Source organism: Mauremys reevesii, linkage group 11, assembly GCF_016161935.1.
Source record: "Mauremys reevesii isolate NIE-2019 linkage group 11, ASM1616193v1, whole genome shotgun sequence".
Taxonomy (NCBI): Eukaryota; Metazoa; Chordata; order Testudines; family Geoemydidae; genus Mauremys; species Mauremys reevesii.
Genome location: NC_052633.1, coordinates 32,761,700 through 32,778,634, shown reverse-complemented (window position 1 = coordinate 32,778,634; position 16,935 = coordinate 32,761,700). Strand labels below are relative to the sequence as shown.

Genomic DNA, 16,935 nt, shown 5'->3' with positions numbered 1-16,935 from the left:
TACAAGATAAATACTTTTGTTTCATATATCATAGCTGATCTATAAATGAAAGACAATTATAATGCAATAAATATCTACATAAGGACAATTCAAATACTACATAAGATTTCTAAATAGTTTTTAAAAACAGAATAATTTCTAGGTATTTGAATTATAGTTACATATAGAGAAACACACACACACAGTTTACAGGTCAAAATTATTAAGAGAAACATCACTTCCCAAGTTCAGTAACTAGACAGTTCTAAATCTGTGACGTAGGATAGGTAGGTTAATAAACATGGGAAATCGAAATGTGTTACTACCCTATCTCACCTGCACAAACACTCTATGTCTTTCAGTGGCAAGAAGCATATAATTCTTGTTTTGTTCATGCTAGCATACATAACATACTAATGTAATCCAAAATTATAAAATACTGCTTATTTTCAATAATTCATTGAAAACTCAGAAGGCATTAAAATCATTTATAGATAAGGTCTCTTAATTTACAGTGGTGCTAATAATAACAATAGATGTGTAAATACTATAAATGTTACAAGGCACTGGTTTCTTCTTTTCAACATGACTGTCACAGTTATAGGGCTAACTGCACCTCTGATCATTTTCTTGTACACACATAGGAAACAACACAAAACAATGAGACAAAAAGAATAAAATAATATTCATGAATTACAGGCAGACCCCATGTTCTTCACAATTACATGATTTCTATTTGTTACTCTTTATTATTAAGGCTATCCTGTGACATAAGTCAGTATCACCTATTTTATGAAAGACTCCAGTGTTAGTATTGTGCCAGATTCTGCCACCCTTACTCACATGCTGTAGTACCTTGGCTCCGGCAGGCAATCCCATATAGTCTCAATGGGATTGTTTGAGAAGCAAAATACTAATCTACATGAAAAAGATCACCAAATCTGGCCATTGCTAAACACATCCACACATTAACACTCACTTAAAGTTACACATAAGAACTAGAAAATGAAATTGACCAGACAGACTACAAATGAAAGCATAACTGTTAAATCTATGTTTATAATCCAAACCGGGCACTAGTATAAATAATGAAAAATAAATTAGATTTTTAAATACTCGCAAAACTTGCTGGGCAAACAGGTGTTGGAATATAAGGGGCATGCTTCTGCTTTGGGCCAGATAGCTCAAAGACATTTAACAGTTCATCTTATTTAGTTCAGGAAAAATTTTTCCCATAATGCATTTGCCATATTCTGTTGCACACTACTTTGGTATATCTTGTGGTGTCATAGGCCTAAATATTCTTCAGGTCACTGATTTGAGTGTTATTCAGCATATGGATGCAGCAGATAAGTAGAGGAGGCATTCTATTGCTTCAAGTAAAGTAGTAAATAATTTGAGTGTCAAAAACTGGTGGGCAAGAGTCTTGTGACATGAACTGAAACATCTTTGCCTCTCAAAGAAGCTGGCTGCAGCTTTGGAATGGAGGGCTAAAACATTCAGGGACTGGAAAAGAGCTTTATGATCTGACACTGAAGGTGGTCCATGTGCTCTTAACAGAAGGTTTGCCATGGGGACTCTAGCCGATAAAGCTATGATAGCAATTATTTGGTCACTGGCTCTGGGTCTGTGTGAATCTTTGGAAGCCTTATTGTGATTTAGTAGTGAGTGTAGGGACTAAATGGCAGTAACTTTGAGTTATGTTTAGTAAGGCTTGCCTTAAAACCAAAACACCGAGAGTTAAATTCTGCTTTCATATATATTGATGTAAATCCTGAATAACTCCATTGAAGACTGTAGACTGCACATACACCAAGACAGCTGAGCTCAAAATGTTGCTCTGTGCATTTTTATTGATACCACAAGTGGCAGAGAAAAGATATAACTGAAAATACAGAAAAAAAGTGTGGCTTCAGAAGAATAAACAGAACTATAACTGTGTATAGTCATTATCTGGAAAGAGATCAAAACTTCACGGCTACATCGGCTATTCTAAAATCTAAATACAACATTAACATCCTTTATTTCTGCTCTCTCTGATGTATACTCCTTTGCACTTCAGAGTAGAATTAAATATTATATCTAAATAAATGTCTAACAACTCATGTATAAATCAGCTATGCGAGATAGTTTAAATAAGGTGCTGAATACTCTCACCATTGGATTACTCAAATGGATAAAATTAAGCTCTTGCTGAAGTTCTTTGCTGGATGAGGGACAGAGCAGGACCTTGCAGTATCAAGCCATAAATGCACGTCAGTATTTATTAATTGCCAGAAATATAATAAAACAAGGCTAAAACCCATTTCAAAAGAGCTAATCCTGACTCTATGCAAACACTTGAGGGATATACCACGGCATAAAACCCTACTACCAGCAATCCTTTGCATGAAGGTACTTAATCATTGTTTCTGTAGTAGGTAATTAAACTCCCACCTGCTGTGGCTATAGAGGAGAATGCTTTTGTCTGTAAAAGTATTGCTGTGGCTAGTGTCTTTTTTCTGTTTCTTAAACAGCCATTAAGCAGTTTTACAAAGCAATGTATGTGAATGTTAATAGAAGTTTCCCCAGAAAACATAATTTAATAATAAAAATATGGGTGTTAGCACTCTCCAATATTAGGAAAAAATTTAAGAATAAAATTGATGTAAAAGTTTGTTCAGAGGACATTACTTAAACTTCTGCATGCATGCATCTTCTGTTGTATTCTTGCAACTATATCCAAAAATTCAGCCGGTTTTATAATGGTAAACTCTTCGGAAAACAAAATATATCCTACTACAAATACTGAAGTTGTATTCTCTCAACTTTGACACTTTTCCTCATCTCATAGTTTTTTTTCTTACTTATGTCTTTATTTTTAAACCAGGATCCACCTCATCCCCATCAAACAAGAAAGGAAGTTCTGGCTAAAAATTGCCCACATAAAAACCATTATATCTCCATGACACAAAAGGTTGGCACATACTTCTTTTCTGCATGTTAATGGCAGTCCTTGGTTGTTTGTCTGATCTTACAACAACAAAAAATAAGATATCAAGTTCTGAAGACTTATGTTGCATTCATTACTGCCTTAATCTTTCACAGGATGATATAAAGCCAGAACTCCTACAAGCACTTTAATGTGAACCCTGTAAGTGGGTTCTCACCCCCACATAAGAATCCGCAAATTCATGCCTGTATTTTTTGTTTGTTTATAGTAAAAGTCCCTGTTTGCTGGGCACTTTCTGGACATTCAGGAAGGTTAGCCTGCTAGGAGGAACTCACAACCTAAGGACAAGGTGAAGGAGGTCATATCCTCGAATCCACAAGGCCACAATTACACTGTATAGCCTAAGGACAGACAGACAAGGAAAACATTTTTTTTTAAATATAAATCATTAAGAACCACTTTGTTTAGACAAGAATTAGATTCTATTGAGCTACTCTATGGGAGTCTGTGAACGCCTCCAATGGGAACAAACAGTCATCAGGTGCAATATTCTTACCAGTTTTCATTGATACCTGTCTAACCTGAAATATTTTCCTCTGAAATCTATGACATTTTAAGCTCTTGATTAGGGAGAAAAGACCTGCATTCATTGTCCATGCTTTTGTCATAGTTCAGACTGGATATAAGAAAACAAAGCTAAGGATGTACAGCAGGCTAGGACTAGTAGCATCACCAGGGCATAATCACCATATCAGTACCAAGGTTTGGCATTAGTGTGAGAAATTGAGCACCCTACCAAGCCCTAGGGTGGGGTGGAGATGTACTGGTTAAAGCTGATTTAAATGTAAGCCTAAATCCAAGTACCAAAAGGGAAAGAATCATTCATCTTGCAAGGCTGAAAACAAACCTAACTCTAGATGTCCAAAAGCTAAATCCAGCTGCTGGAACATATATCTATCTGCCGTGTCTTGCTCAGAAGATAATTTTGGGGAGTAGGTTCCTCAAGATGGTTTTCCTTTTGGCTCAAGGTCCAGAATCCTCTCTCTAGTTTCCCAGGGTTATTAGCTACAGTTTCTTCAGTTCCCTGCTCTCACTAGGAACATTGCCTCCCTTTTGCTTTAGGTACTGGGGATAGGTTTTGTCGGGGAATTGCTGGGGAGTGCCCCTGGTGAAGCAAGGGCTGCTGCTTTCTTTCCTAATGATGGAAGCTGCAGCCATTCAGAGTGAGCAAAAAGATGATCCCTTGACACAGTGCACAAAGAACTCTGGCAAGAAACACAACATAGTGCCTTTTCGCTGCCTTGATTTAGATTTTGCACTGCTATCACCATAGCTGAAGTAGATGCAAGGTGGTAGTTGCTAGCTAGCCACAAGAACTGCCTGTCTGTACATTTCACGTATCTACAGAAGGAAAAAAAATTTAACTGAAGAGAAGATAGTTGTTGAGCTACCGATCCATGGGAAGAGAGGAAAACTCTTATGATTCCATAGGCTGCCATTCCGCCTGTCTCTGCCTCCCTCCCACCAAGCCACAAAAGTTACCTTTTCCAATTCAATTTTTGGTTAAAGAGATTGCAAAATGTAAAAATAGATCTTTGAAGTAATTTTAGCGACGCTTTTTTTAATTTAGAGGGTTTAGCAATTCATATGTTTTTGGTTTTTGTCTTCCCATACATTTTAAAAGCCTCCCATTAATTAAGAAAAATAAATTCTCATGAAGGGGAAAAATTTGACAGAAAATGGAAGTCTTGTATAGGTAGAACTATCTGGTGTAGTCTTGTATAGGTATAGGTTGCCTCACACCAACATGCCTCAGCCACAAATTAGAAGGGCATCCCTTTGAGGGTTAGGAAGCAAATGTACCAGAAGGTGAAAATATAAATACTATCTTTGCAAGTGGCTATATCTCTAAGCTAATATCAAGTAAGAGAGGTAGAATGGTTCTGAAAGTACTATTGAGGTTTACAAGGCATAATTTAAACCTTCTTGTATGGATCACTGGAAAAAGTAAAAGAAAATAGAAATTCAAAATAAGGCTGTAAAAATAGCCGTTAGACTTCCATGCTATATAGCACTACAATGAATATAGACATTATTGTATTTGATCAAACATGCAATGAGGGCATCCTACGAAACATTATAATATTTATTTTAAATCCTGAAGAGGCTTATCTATATATTTTACATAATGCATCAATTCTGATTAAAATGTTGGACATACTAGTTTAACAATGAAATCCTCAAAGCAGCTTTCATTTAAGTGGCATAGACAGACATCATTAATACAAGCTCACACATTTAAATAATAGGCTAAACTCCTGCATGCAGAACCTCACATCCTCACCATTGATCCAAGTTAATTGATTAAGCTATATAGCACTATTCCTGCTCATGTCAAAAAACAGTACTACTGACTTCAAAGGTGATAGGATTGGGTCCATATAATTTCTATTACTATTTGAATCACTTTTTAGGAGTTTTAAGGAAAATTTTTTCAAGTTTAACATTTAAGAGAAAAGTATTGAACTTCACATTAAGAACCATTTGTATGAAAAAAATCTATGAGTTTAAAGCATAGCAGTTCTGTCATTCTTGCAAATACATAAGGTTGACATTTAAGAAAAAATGATCTGAGACGCCTTTAATGTTTATTCGGGGGGTGGGGGATTAGGCCTGCACAAGAGACTTATGGATTACTACATATTCAATAATCAATAAAGAATATAAAATTTAAAATTACTAAGATCATTTTTTAAAATAAAAGAAATAATCACACTAGAGGCGCCAAATTTTAGAACAGAGCTAACCTATTTAGTCCAAATAGGTACCTGAAAACAGGGTAATAAATGTAATACAACCTAAAATTTTACCAGCAGGCATTCTATAAATTAACTAAAATTGTACCTCCGGGAGCTTTCAAAGTGGGTAGTTCAAAGCACTCTAGGGAACTTTTAGTGCATGGCAGCAGGGTCCATGGAACAGTAGGACAGTACAGGGTAGACTTACACCCCAGCTTGTTGTGAACTAAGTGCTTGTTTAGACAAGCCCTATGTGATTATTATTAGATACCTCACAATAAAAAGAAAAACTAATAATACCAAACTTACCCATCAAATGTGTGGAGTTCACATTCCTTAAGCAATGAGAGAGCATGTCCTTCATATTCAGTTACTATGAAAAAGATTTTAATAATTAAAATACTGAAAGTTTTAAGAACTAACTTCAAACAACTTATTTTTATCACTCATATATGAATATAAAGTAATGTCAGAATTTATTTTTGCTTATATTTTGATCATTAAATGCATTAAAAGGCTTGAAAGTTTAACAACTTTATAAATAAAAAGGTCAAAATCATACTCTATTACAGAAATTATTTGATGGTATCTGATACATAGCCAGTTTCTAATTTAAAGGTGGTGTTTTCAAATTCATAGGATGAGCAATATTTGTTCATAGGTCAAAAATACAAGTTTCCATAACGGCACAGTTGGCATATCGGAAAAGTTTAAGCCTATCATCAGATAGAAGTAAATTATCTAAATACTAACCACATTCAATTGACCATGTTAGACTATGCAAGCTGCTTAACTAAAAATCTGAGTTGAACATAGAAATATAAAATAAAATCAAATACCAGTGACAACAGAATATAACACAAGGAGCAAGGTGGCACAAGTATACACCAGAGTCTGGTAGCCTCTGGAGGAAATGAATCTGTCACTCTACATTGCTGTCTCTGTGATTGTTGATGCCCTGTGTAGTACTGAAAATGCCAATGAAGACAGGATAAACTGGCATACTACAGATGGCACAAAGCATCATAACCACATTTAGCATTTTCCAGGGCAGCTTTGCCAGAAGAGACAGCCCAGCTGCATCCACCCATCAAAGATTTCTGCTGACTGACATGACACTTGCAGATGGATTTTTTGTGTAAGAATGTGCATCAGGATATGCAAGATTACATTAATCTTTCATGCTTGTCTGGCCTGGTGCTAGTACAGTTCAAGCTTTTTCTCCAATGTTTCTGGATATTGTTAAAAAATATTAGTTTTGGTGTCTAAAATAATGATTCCATATCGTCCAGTATTATCTACCCCAACATTATATTGTAATATTTCTATTGACCACTCAGATGCTGCTGACATGAATGGAAAGCTTTGAACTAATAAGTATACTGAATATTTATACTCTTCAATATTTATTTAATTTGAAATAGATATAGAAAGCGATGTAATTTGCAGTCATTAATTACATATTACAATACATTTTTCATATTAGTTACAATAACAGAATGAACATCAGCAGAGAACTATCATTCAGCATTGCTAATGAATTTCCACAGTAATAAGTTCCTGTAACTATAAACTAGGTTAGCATACCAAGGGAGAATTTTAATCAGTATGCTATCTTGAAATCAAAGTTAGTGAATTACAATTTTGCTGCTGAAGCATATATTGTTGCATGACCACAAACAGTTTTCTAGCATTTTTTACAATATTAGCTTCATAAAGAAGTATTGCTAGGAAAAAAAGCTTAATATTAAGGCACTGGTGCATTCAGCTTCTTTGTTCTTTCAGGTGGGAATTTAAATCCCCTCAACAACAGCTATAGTACATGAAAAATAAAAGCAACTAACATAACACAGTTGGCAAATACATTGCTTTTGATGTGAAGATGTAAAAAAGACTCAAACATTATATCATTACTATTTCACTGTGATAAAAAAATCATCCCCTGTAACCATATGATTAAAAATGGGGCTACACTTTTTAAATGAACATGGCAACTTTTAGACAACTTATTATGACAGTACTGGAAAAAATAAAAATGGTATGCTTGCTATGCTAAATTAGATTGTTTTTATTTCTTTTTCTTTTGATTTGTTAAAATGTATTCAGAGGCCTCTTAGTGTAATGTACATCCATTTACAATGAAATCAACTCACAAAGAGCTTATACAAAACACACACAGCGCACACAACTCAATACATTCAAGCCACCTCTTTCAGTCAAACATATGGATGAACAAAAAGACCATGAAGCACACTCTGAAGAATGAGAAATTTTGTTTATTGTTGAGCCAGTGAGGGAAGTGAATTTCAGAACTAACATACTCTTTTGAGAGCATAGTTCTCTTTTCCCCTCTCGGGTTCAAATCAGGGAACAATATGCAAACTCTGCTGGTTGCAATTCTCGCAATGATGCATTAGGAGGAGAGTTTCCAAGATACCTAAAAGCTTAATCAAAGCAAAACAGCAGAGGCAGGTGGCACCTATTTTGAGCTCTTCCGGGAAAGGGATCAGGTATCTGGTGTTTCCAGTAGAAATCCAAGGACAAGGCACAGAAGTGCTTTCCTAATGGATCCAACTCTAAACAGGAGGTGTAACGAAAGAATAAGGTCCAAGGCCGGCACAGAGAAGCTTGTCTAAAGACTACACATGCAAACTAGAGCTGGGCAGAGAAAGTTTGCTCCATTTCAGAATGAAAGTCAAAAATTCCAAAATTCTTTGCAAAAGGGAATGGAGCTCCAGGTCAGGAGCAGTTCATGAAACATTTAGATTTTGACAAACCAGCAAATTCCAAGGCAAAAATGTTTCATCTGACTTTTTTGACCTTATGGAAGTGGTTTAAGATTTAAAGAGGCAGTGTACCTAGAAAAGAATACCTAATCACTATCAAGAACCAAAAGCTGTGAAACACTGTTCATAAAGAAACTACTCATGCCTCTGAATTCATTAGAGCACTATCACATGACCACTTCTTCAGTGAACCTTACTAAGAGTGCATCTGAGCAAACTAATCACTGGATCAGGATTTGGTGCCTGACGGCTCCCCAACATTCAGCTCTTATTTTAAAGCCACATATTCATAGCTACCAGAGCCCCATATCTCAGGTAGCCCACAGGGTTCAAGAATAATCCCTACAATGAAGATAAAGACAAAAAGACAGTGAGCAAATCGTTTTGGCCTTTCAATATGTGGGACAGTTCAGCATGACATGTATAAATACTGGTTCCTTAGCCACAGACTAAGCCCAATAGGATTACAACTGCTAATGTAGAGCAACAGATTAACTGGTGCTAATACTTGGAGAAAAAAGCTAAAGTCCTCTGACAAACTTTATTTACTTTACAATCAATAAAAAGTGCAAGTTTTCAGCTATATTGGACTCTCAGCTAGCCCACTGGGGGCCCTAAGTAGGAATATTCCCCCCCCCCAAACACATACTTGGCATGGCAACTAAAAGGGGCTAGAGCTGCTTGGGGTCTTATGCAATTGCTTAGTCTGCTTATGCCTAGCGCTGGCTCTGACTCTCACTACGTAGGTTTCTTACTGTGTAATTTTATACAAGCCCTACCAACGTGTTATTTTACAGTTTGCTTTGCAGCTAAAAGTTATAACAATGTATCAGTTTTAAATGATTTTACACTATAATACTAACCTTTCCCAGAAAAGGTGGATAAAGAAAAGAGTAAGATAACGAGCAGTGGTACATGTTACATTGCAATTTACTCATTTACCTATATCACATTCTCAAGCATGTGTGTGATATAGTAGCAAAGAGGTTGAGTATCTCTCTCTCATACACACACAGTGAGATTCCTAAAAATACATTACTATATAAAATATAGGTTTCAGAGTAGCCACAGACTAAGCCCAATAGGATTACAACTGCTAATGTAGAGCAACAGATTAACTGGTGCTAAAGCTACTTGGAGAAAAAGCTAAAGTCACACAGACAAACTTTATTTACATACAGAGATCAATAAAAGTGCAAGTTTTCAGCTATATTGACTCTCAGCTAGCCCACTGGGGGCCCTAAGTAGGAATATTCCCAAACACATACTTGGCATGGCAACTAAAAGGGGCTAGAGCTGCTTGGGGTCTTATGCAATTGCTTAGTCTGCTTATGCCCAGCGCTGGCTCTAGACTCTCACTACGTAGGTTTCTACTGTGTAATTTTATTCAAGCCCTACCAACGTGTTATTTTACAGTTTGCTTTGCAGCTAAAAGTTATAACAATGTATCAGTTTTAAATGATTTTACACTATAATACTAACCTTTCCCAGAAAAGGTGGATAAAGAAAAGAGTAAGATAACGAGCAGTGGTACATGTTACATTGCAATTTACTCATTTACCTATATCACATTCTCAAGCATGTGTGTGATATAGTAGCATCCAAGAAGTGAGCTTTAGCTCACTCTCATGCTACAATAAATTTGTGAGATTCCTAAAATACTCCTTTTTTTATATAAAATATAGTATTACTATATAAAATATATTACTACAGAAATTAGAATTAAAAGGTAATCTCTTGTGTGCTTCAAAATATATGGAAGAAAAAACACTAATTTAATATTAGTATCATAAATAGCAAAGCATAAAATATCCAAATTTCTGAGGAATGTTTTGTATTATTTTCCACCAGCAAAAAATTTGAATATCTACAGGCATAGGTAATGCCAGCTACTTTCCTGTATTCTGTTCTATATAAAAGAACTCTCTACAACCATTCTGAAAAGATTATTAAAATATTTTTTATTGTTTGGGGGTGGGAGAGAAAACAAAATATACATAAAAATATTGTGATTTTTACTGTACTAACTAGCCACATTCTTATGTCACTTCAGAGGTTCACGTTCACTGTATGACACTTTTGAACAATGTGTTTTAAGTTTTAAAGATGAATGTATGTAGCTGTTAATTTATAATGAATGCAGACTGAATCCTTAGCACAGAAGATTCTTTGAAGATTTCAGAAAACAAGGTTTTTCCTAAGTACCTAATATTACAGTATATATGTGAACTATGGCACATAACCTTACCGCCCAACAAAATCCAAAGCCATTATTTGAAAGGACATTAACATTGCTATTAGTGAGGTACGTAAACTTCTAAAAAGAATACAAGTGTACACTACCAAAACTTTTATTCATTCCCAATTAAAACTGTTCTAAATGTACAAATAAATGTGTATTTCTATACCAGGGGTCGGCAACCAATGGCACGCATGCCAAAAGACAGCCGGAGTCCCAGCAGGCAGCAGTGTGCCATTAAAAATCCTGCCCGGCCCGGCCCGCTCTTCTCCAACCTCCGCCCCCTCCCGCAGGGGTAAGGAGCAGAAGCTTGGTCCTGCCAGCTCCCTTGCCTCTTCCCGCAGCGTGCTGGGTTCCTACCCCTCCTCCTCCTCTCCATCCCTCCCTCCCTCCCTGCCGGCGATCAGCTGATCGCCCTTGCGAGGGAGGGGATTGGGGAGGGGCTCGGGGAGGACTGGAGTCAGCATGCTCACTGCTCCCAGCAGAGGCAGAGAAGAAGCGGGGACAGGGCAGCAGGGAAGGGGGGGAAGGAATAGGGGCATATCCCCTCCAGCCCCCTGCCGTGAGCACCCCACAGCCCCAGCCCACACCCCCAGCCCTCTGCCCTGACCCCCACCCACACACACACAGCCCTCTGTCATGCCGCCCTGCACCGCCCCCCCCCCCAGGCCCCTGCGCCCTCTGCCCTGACCCCGCCCTCACATACACCCAGCCCTCTGCCCTGAGCCCTGCAGCCCTGCACACACCCCAGGCCTGTGCCCTCAGCCCTGCACCCCACACACACCCCAGGTCCCTTCCCGGAGCCTTTTACTCCCTTCACACACACCCAGCTCTCTGCTTGACTCCTTCACCCCCCACAACCCATGCCCTGACCCCTGACACCTGCACCCCCCTCACATGCCTCCAGCCCGCTGCCCTGTCTCTTGCACCCCCCACATACCTAGCCCCCACACCCCATGCACCCCCACATCCCTACCCCCACCTTGAGCACCAAATGGGGAGCTCCTACACCTGCCCCCCACATTCCCACCTGCACACCTTGCACCAAATGGGAGCTGCCCAGGTAAGCACTCCACACCCAAACCTCCTGCCCCAACCCTGAGCCCCCTCCCTCATTCTAGCTCCTGGCCAGACCCTTCACCCCCAGCCCTGTGCTCAGTGCACTCCCACCCTCAGCTCAGTGCAGAGAGAGGAAGAGAATGGCCCAGAACCAGGGAGAAGGTAGGTACCCACTGTATGTGGGCAGGGCTGGGACCCCAGATCGGCAGCAGGCTGAGCGGGTCTGGCATCTGGGAACCCAGCTGGCAGGAGCCGACGGATGGAACCCGAGTGGCAGCGGGCTGAGCTGCTCAGCCCACTGCTGGTCTGGGGTTCTGGCCACCGGCCCTGCACAGCCCGCAGTTGGTCTGGGGTTCTGGCTGCCGGACCCTTGCCAGCCGGGATCCCGACCACAGGCTACGCTCAGCCCGCTGCTGGCCTAGGTGAACAGAACCCCAGACCAGCAGCAGGCTGAGGGGGCCGGCGGCGTAAGATCAACTTTTTAATTTAATTTTAAATTAAGCTTCTTAAGCATTTTGAAAACCTTGTTTATTTTACAATACAACAATAGTTTAGTTATATAATATATAGACTTATATAGAGAGAGACCTTCTAAAAAACATTAAAATGTATTACTAGCACGTGAAACCTTAAATTAAAGTGAATAAATGAAGACTCGGCACACCACTTCTGAAAGGTTGCTGACCCCTGTTCTATACTAACATTTATAGAACTGTCATGTAATTTTCCCAGTTTACCTGTAGGTGGAGTGTTAGGCAGCTAATAAACCTTGCAGTACCCTGGATATTGCCAAAGTAGAACTGCCTTCAGAATAATGTTTTTAGTTAGTTCAGACAGGTTTTTAAATAATAAAAAAAATCAGGAATAATTTAAAACTATTCTTTTGTTAGTAAGAGAAATAGGTGGTTAATGTCATTACAATGGTGCTTAGTTTCATTTCCTATTAACTAACATATCTACAAAAGCTTTTGTATAGAACTTTGCTATTGGCAGGTTATTTGGTTTATAGAAAAAACTTTGTAGCTATTGCACAAACAGTGTTAATAGACTAATGATAATATTACCCTTTTAAAAAGTTAAAAAACATACCCTCTGTTTATTTGCATTTTTTTAAAAAAGCAACTGAGGCAGAAACCAGCTAGATGAAAGATGGTTAGTCTGACCTGTGCACATTAAATGATTACAAATATTCATAATGACTCTTCATTATTGTCATACCTTGTTATTTCAGTGTATCTGTTACAGATTATACAAATGTTTAAATGATAACTAGAACTTGTATAAAGCTAGATATTTTTCCTTAAAAACGGAGACTAAGAAAAGTCAAAAGGCTATTGTTAACTGATTAATTACCAGTATACAAGAAAATTAGTTTCTACTCATCTATGTGTGTTCCATGCCTCACCTCCTTTTTCTTTAGTTGAACTTACATTACAAATAAAATTATTTTTAAAACAAACACAAATATTGGCACTAACATCACACACAAACCCAACCACATCATTGTTCTATTATATTCTTTTGCCTAACTTTTGGGCCTGCTCCTAGCATTCTTACACGTGCAATCTCAGTGAAATCATGGGACTCCTCACATGAGTAACCACTGCCTGATAAGGCCATCTGTCTGTATTTTGTAGTCTGGGAAGTGATCATGTTTTCATTTACTTTACTAGGAGCAGGTTTGGGCCCTTAAATTGTAAGCTCTTTGGTGAAGTAACCCCTGTCCTTTTACATGTGCATAAGGTATGAAACATATTAATAGTGACATATTAAAAATAATTAATATCTGAAAATGTAAAATTGTTTGGAGTATGAAAAATTTTAATCCCATCTGCCTGTAAATTTGCTCTCTTCTGACTGGCAACACAGATTCTGGGTTTCTCTCTCGCCCTTCTAGAACAAATAGGCAGAAAAAATGGCCAATCAGATTGATGGATTTTTACTCCCTGTAGCAATAACTTCTCTACATTCCCCATATGATTCCTTCTGAAATGAAATAAATCCAGTTAAGTTTTTGTATCTCCCTACTATGGAAGAATAAAACATATCTTTTCCTTTCAGGAACCAAATCCCTTTACAATGGTATTCGTGCTGAATCAACCCACTCACAGAAAGCAAATTTACAATAGGATTAAATTTGTTCTTTCATGCCCGGACCTTCAACACCACACATATTGGGATCTTAATGGCAATATCTTAGAAGACATCTGAGGAGGAAAGGAAGAGGAAACATGACTGACAACTACTTTGGGGGAATAACAGGAACTTGTCTACTGTTTCCTCACTTGTCTGCTGTTGTAGTTCCTCTGAAGTTAGGCTTACCAGCTTGTAATTGCCAGGATCACCTCTGGAGCCTCTTTTAAAAATTGGCATCCAGTCATCTTCTACAGAAGCGGATTTAAATGATGCGTTACAAACTACAGTTAATAGTCCTGCAATTTCATATTTGAGCTCCTTCGGAGCTTTTAGATGAATACCATCTGGTCCTGGTGACTTATTACTGTTTATTTTTCCAATTTGTTCCAAAATTTCCTTATTTCCTTTATTATCACCTCCATCTGGGACAGTTTCTCAGATTTGTCACCTAAAAAGAATGGTTCAGTTGTGAGAATCTCCCTCACATCCTCTGCAGTGAAGAATGATGCAAAGAATTCATCTAGCTCCTTTGCAATGGCTTTGTCTTCCCTCAGTGCTCCTTTAGCAACTCAATTGTCCAGTGGCCTCACTGATAGTTTGGCAGGCTTCCTGCTTCTGATGTACTTTAAAAAAAAATTGCAGTTAGTTTTTGATTTTTTTTTTGGCCTGCCTAATTATACTTCTACACTTGACTTGCCAGAGTCTATGCTACTTTTTATCTTCCTTAGTAGGATCTGACTTCAAATTTTTAAAGGATGCCTTTTTGCCTCTAACCACCTTTTTACGCTGTTCTTTAACCACAGTGGCATTCTTTGATCCTTTTATTTTTTTAAATTTTGGGCTATTTTTCAAATTTGGGCTAAACATTTAATATGAGCCTCTGTTGTGGTTTCCATGCAGCTTGCAGGCATTTCACCTTTGTGACTGTTCCTTTTAATTTCTATTTAACTAGCTTCCTCATTTTTCTGTAGTTCCCCTTTCTGAAGTTAAATGCTACTTTGGTGGGCTTCTTTGGTATTTCCCCCACCCCCGCCCCACAAAGATGTTAAATTTAATTATATTATGGTTGCTATTACCAAGTGGTTCATCTATATCCACCTCTTGGACCAGATCCTGTGCTCCACTTAGGACTAAATCTAGAATTCCAGGACTAGCTACTACAAGAAGCAGTCATTAATTGTGTCTAGAAACTTTATCACAGCATCCCTAGCAAGTGTCTCAGGGCAGAAGTTAGACATAGTCAAAGGATGTCTGAAAAGGACAGGTATGACAACCTTTTCATATGGAAAAGTAGGAAAAGAGACAAGTGAGAAAGCTATGTTTTCCCTAGCCCTCGAGACATATGTGACAGACAGTAGAAAAAGGAAAAAAACTCATTCTCCAAAGGTGAAATCCTGATCTCAATGAAGTCAATGGTAAAACTCCCCAAATGTATTGTCTCCACACAGCCATGCTACAGAAGTCAAGTGCATAGTCAAAAAGTAAACTTATTGAGCAATAATTGGCAATTAGGAAGCAGGTGCAATTCTCTCAAGCCTTACATTCCATAGATCAAGGGTGTAACCTAGATTGTGAACTCTTGGGAAGAAGACCATCTTTTTAATAAGTGCACAGAACCTCTACAATGGGGCTGAGATACTGATTGGAACCTTGGGTGCTATACAAATAATAAATATTTCTCTCACTAACAATTCTTAGTTCCTCTCTACTTTATAGAAAACGTATTTGTAGATGGATTTTGAAGTACTCATGTACTGAAAAAAAATTCAAGTCCTTTTTTAGAGACTAAGTATAAAGAGTCAGACTTCCTAGATCCAATACAGGGTGGTTACAAATTAATTTAACTGGTTCCAGCAAACCTTCATTGATTTGGAGTGCTACTTTCTCTTGTAGCTCCAAGACATCAGATAATTCATTCATCTAACTGGGTAAAGCTACAAGCTATTCCATACACTCTGTCCTGGATGTCTTTGTGTCAGCTCGAAAAGAAGAGGAAGCTTTAAGACAACTACAGCAAGGGATGAAGCAAAGGGGTTGCTATGACTGGTTTATCCTCTTCCTGAGTGCGCATCTGATTCTAGATCAGGTAGTACCTCCTATCCAGAGGACTCAGGTGGAGGAGGCTAAAGAATCACTACAGAATCCTTCATCTTCTTTGGAGGAGACTTCCCGGGTGGAGGACACCTATGCCTCTTTTCACTACCCTTTTACTAAGAGACCACCGATGCAGAAGGCAGAGGATCATAGGGCCTCATAATCTACAATACTTACACAAAAATATATTATGTATCTGTACAAGGAGACACCTGAAGCACCAAATAATTTTCCTATATTATTAATCAGAGTCCTCTGTATGTGGAACTGCAGCAGTATGGAATGAAATCAGCTTATCAGAGCTAAGAAGTCCACCACACTAAATTTGGATCCAGCAGCAACTGTATACATCCTGGATCCTTTGAGAAAAAGAGCTTGAGCCAGACCCTAGATTCCTAATAGCGCCAACACACTCACCCACACTCTGCTGAGGGGAAGATAATTCCATAGAAAATACTTGAAGGAACTAGTCTGACAAGTCCCCTGGGAGAAACAATTGAGGCTCTGCACAGATGACTGTTTCACATCATCCAACAGGGCTTCTATGAAGTCTCTGGAGACTGCTGGGTCAGGCAATTTGACTAGACAAGTCCAGCAAGCACCCTGGTGCAGACAAGTGATCTGACTGCATCCAAGAAACCCTATAATTCTGACAACTCCTAGGATTTGGAGATGCTTACCCCACTCGGATACAGTCAGATCAAATGGCAATATCTTGCCAGACTATGGCTTTATCTCCCCTGTGGCCTCTTGGAACTAATGGCTGAAACTATAAGTAGTTCTTTCCTTGACTTCATCCAAAGAACACTGATTCCTGAATGAAGTAATTTTCTTCAAGTTAGAAAAGGCACTTTTCATGCCTATCTGATGTGGGATATAATGCAGGGCAAAAGAAAAAAAGTCATAAAATCT

The 16,935-nt window shown here is 38.3% G+C and overlaps 1 protein-coding gene across 5 annotated transcripts in view; it reads right to left on the bottom strand.

Moving 5' to 3' along the window:
- The window catches only part of CERKL (ceramide kinase like), a 92,378-nt gene that overhangs the window by 18,953 nt on the left and 56,490 nt on the right, over positions 1–16,935 (bottom strand). For all 5 annotated transcript variants that reach the window (XR_005586150.1, XM_039494434.1, XM_039494433.1 and 2 more), the window contains one exon: positions 6,019–6,082. Coding sequence is in view for 4 of the 5 variants with exons in the window: in XM_039494434.1 (XP_039350368.1) it covers positions 6,019–6,082 (64 nt within the window). In the remaining variant the exon portion in view is untranslated. The remainder of the gene's footprint in view (positions 1–6,018; positions 6,083–16,935) is intronic.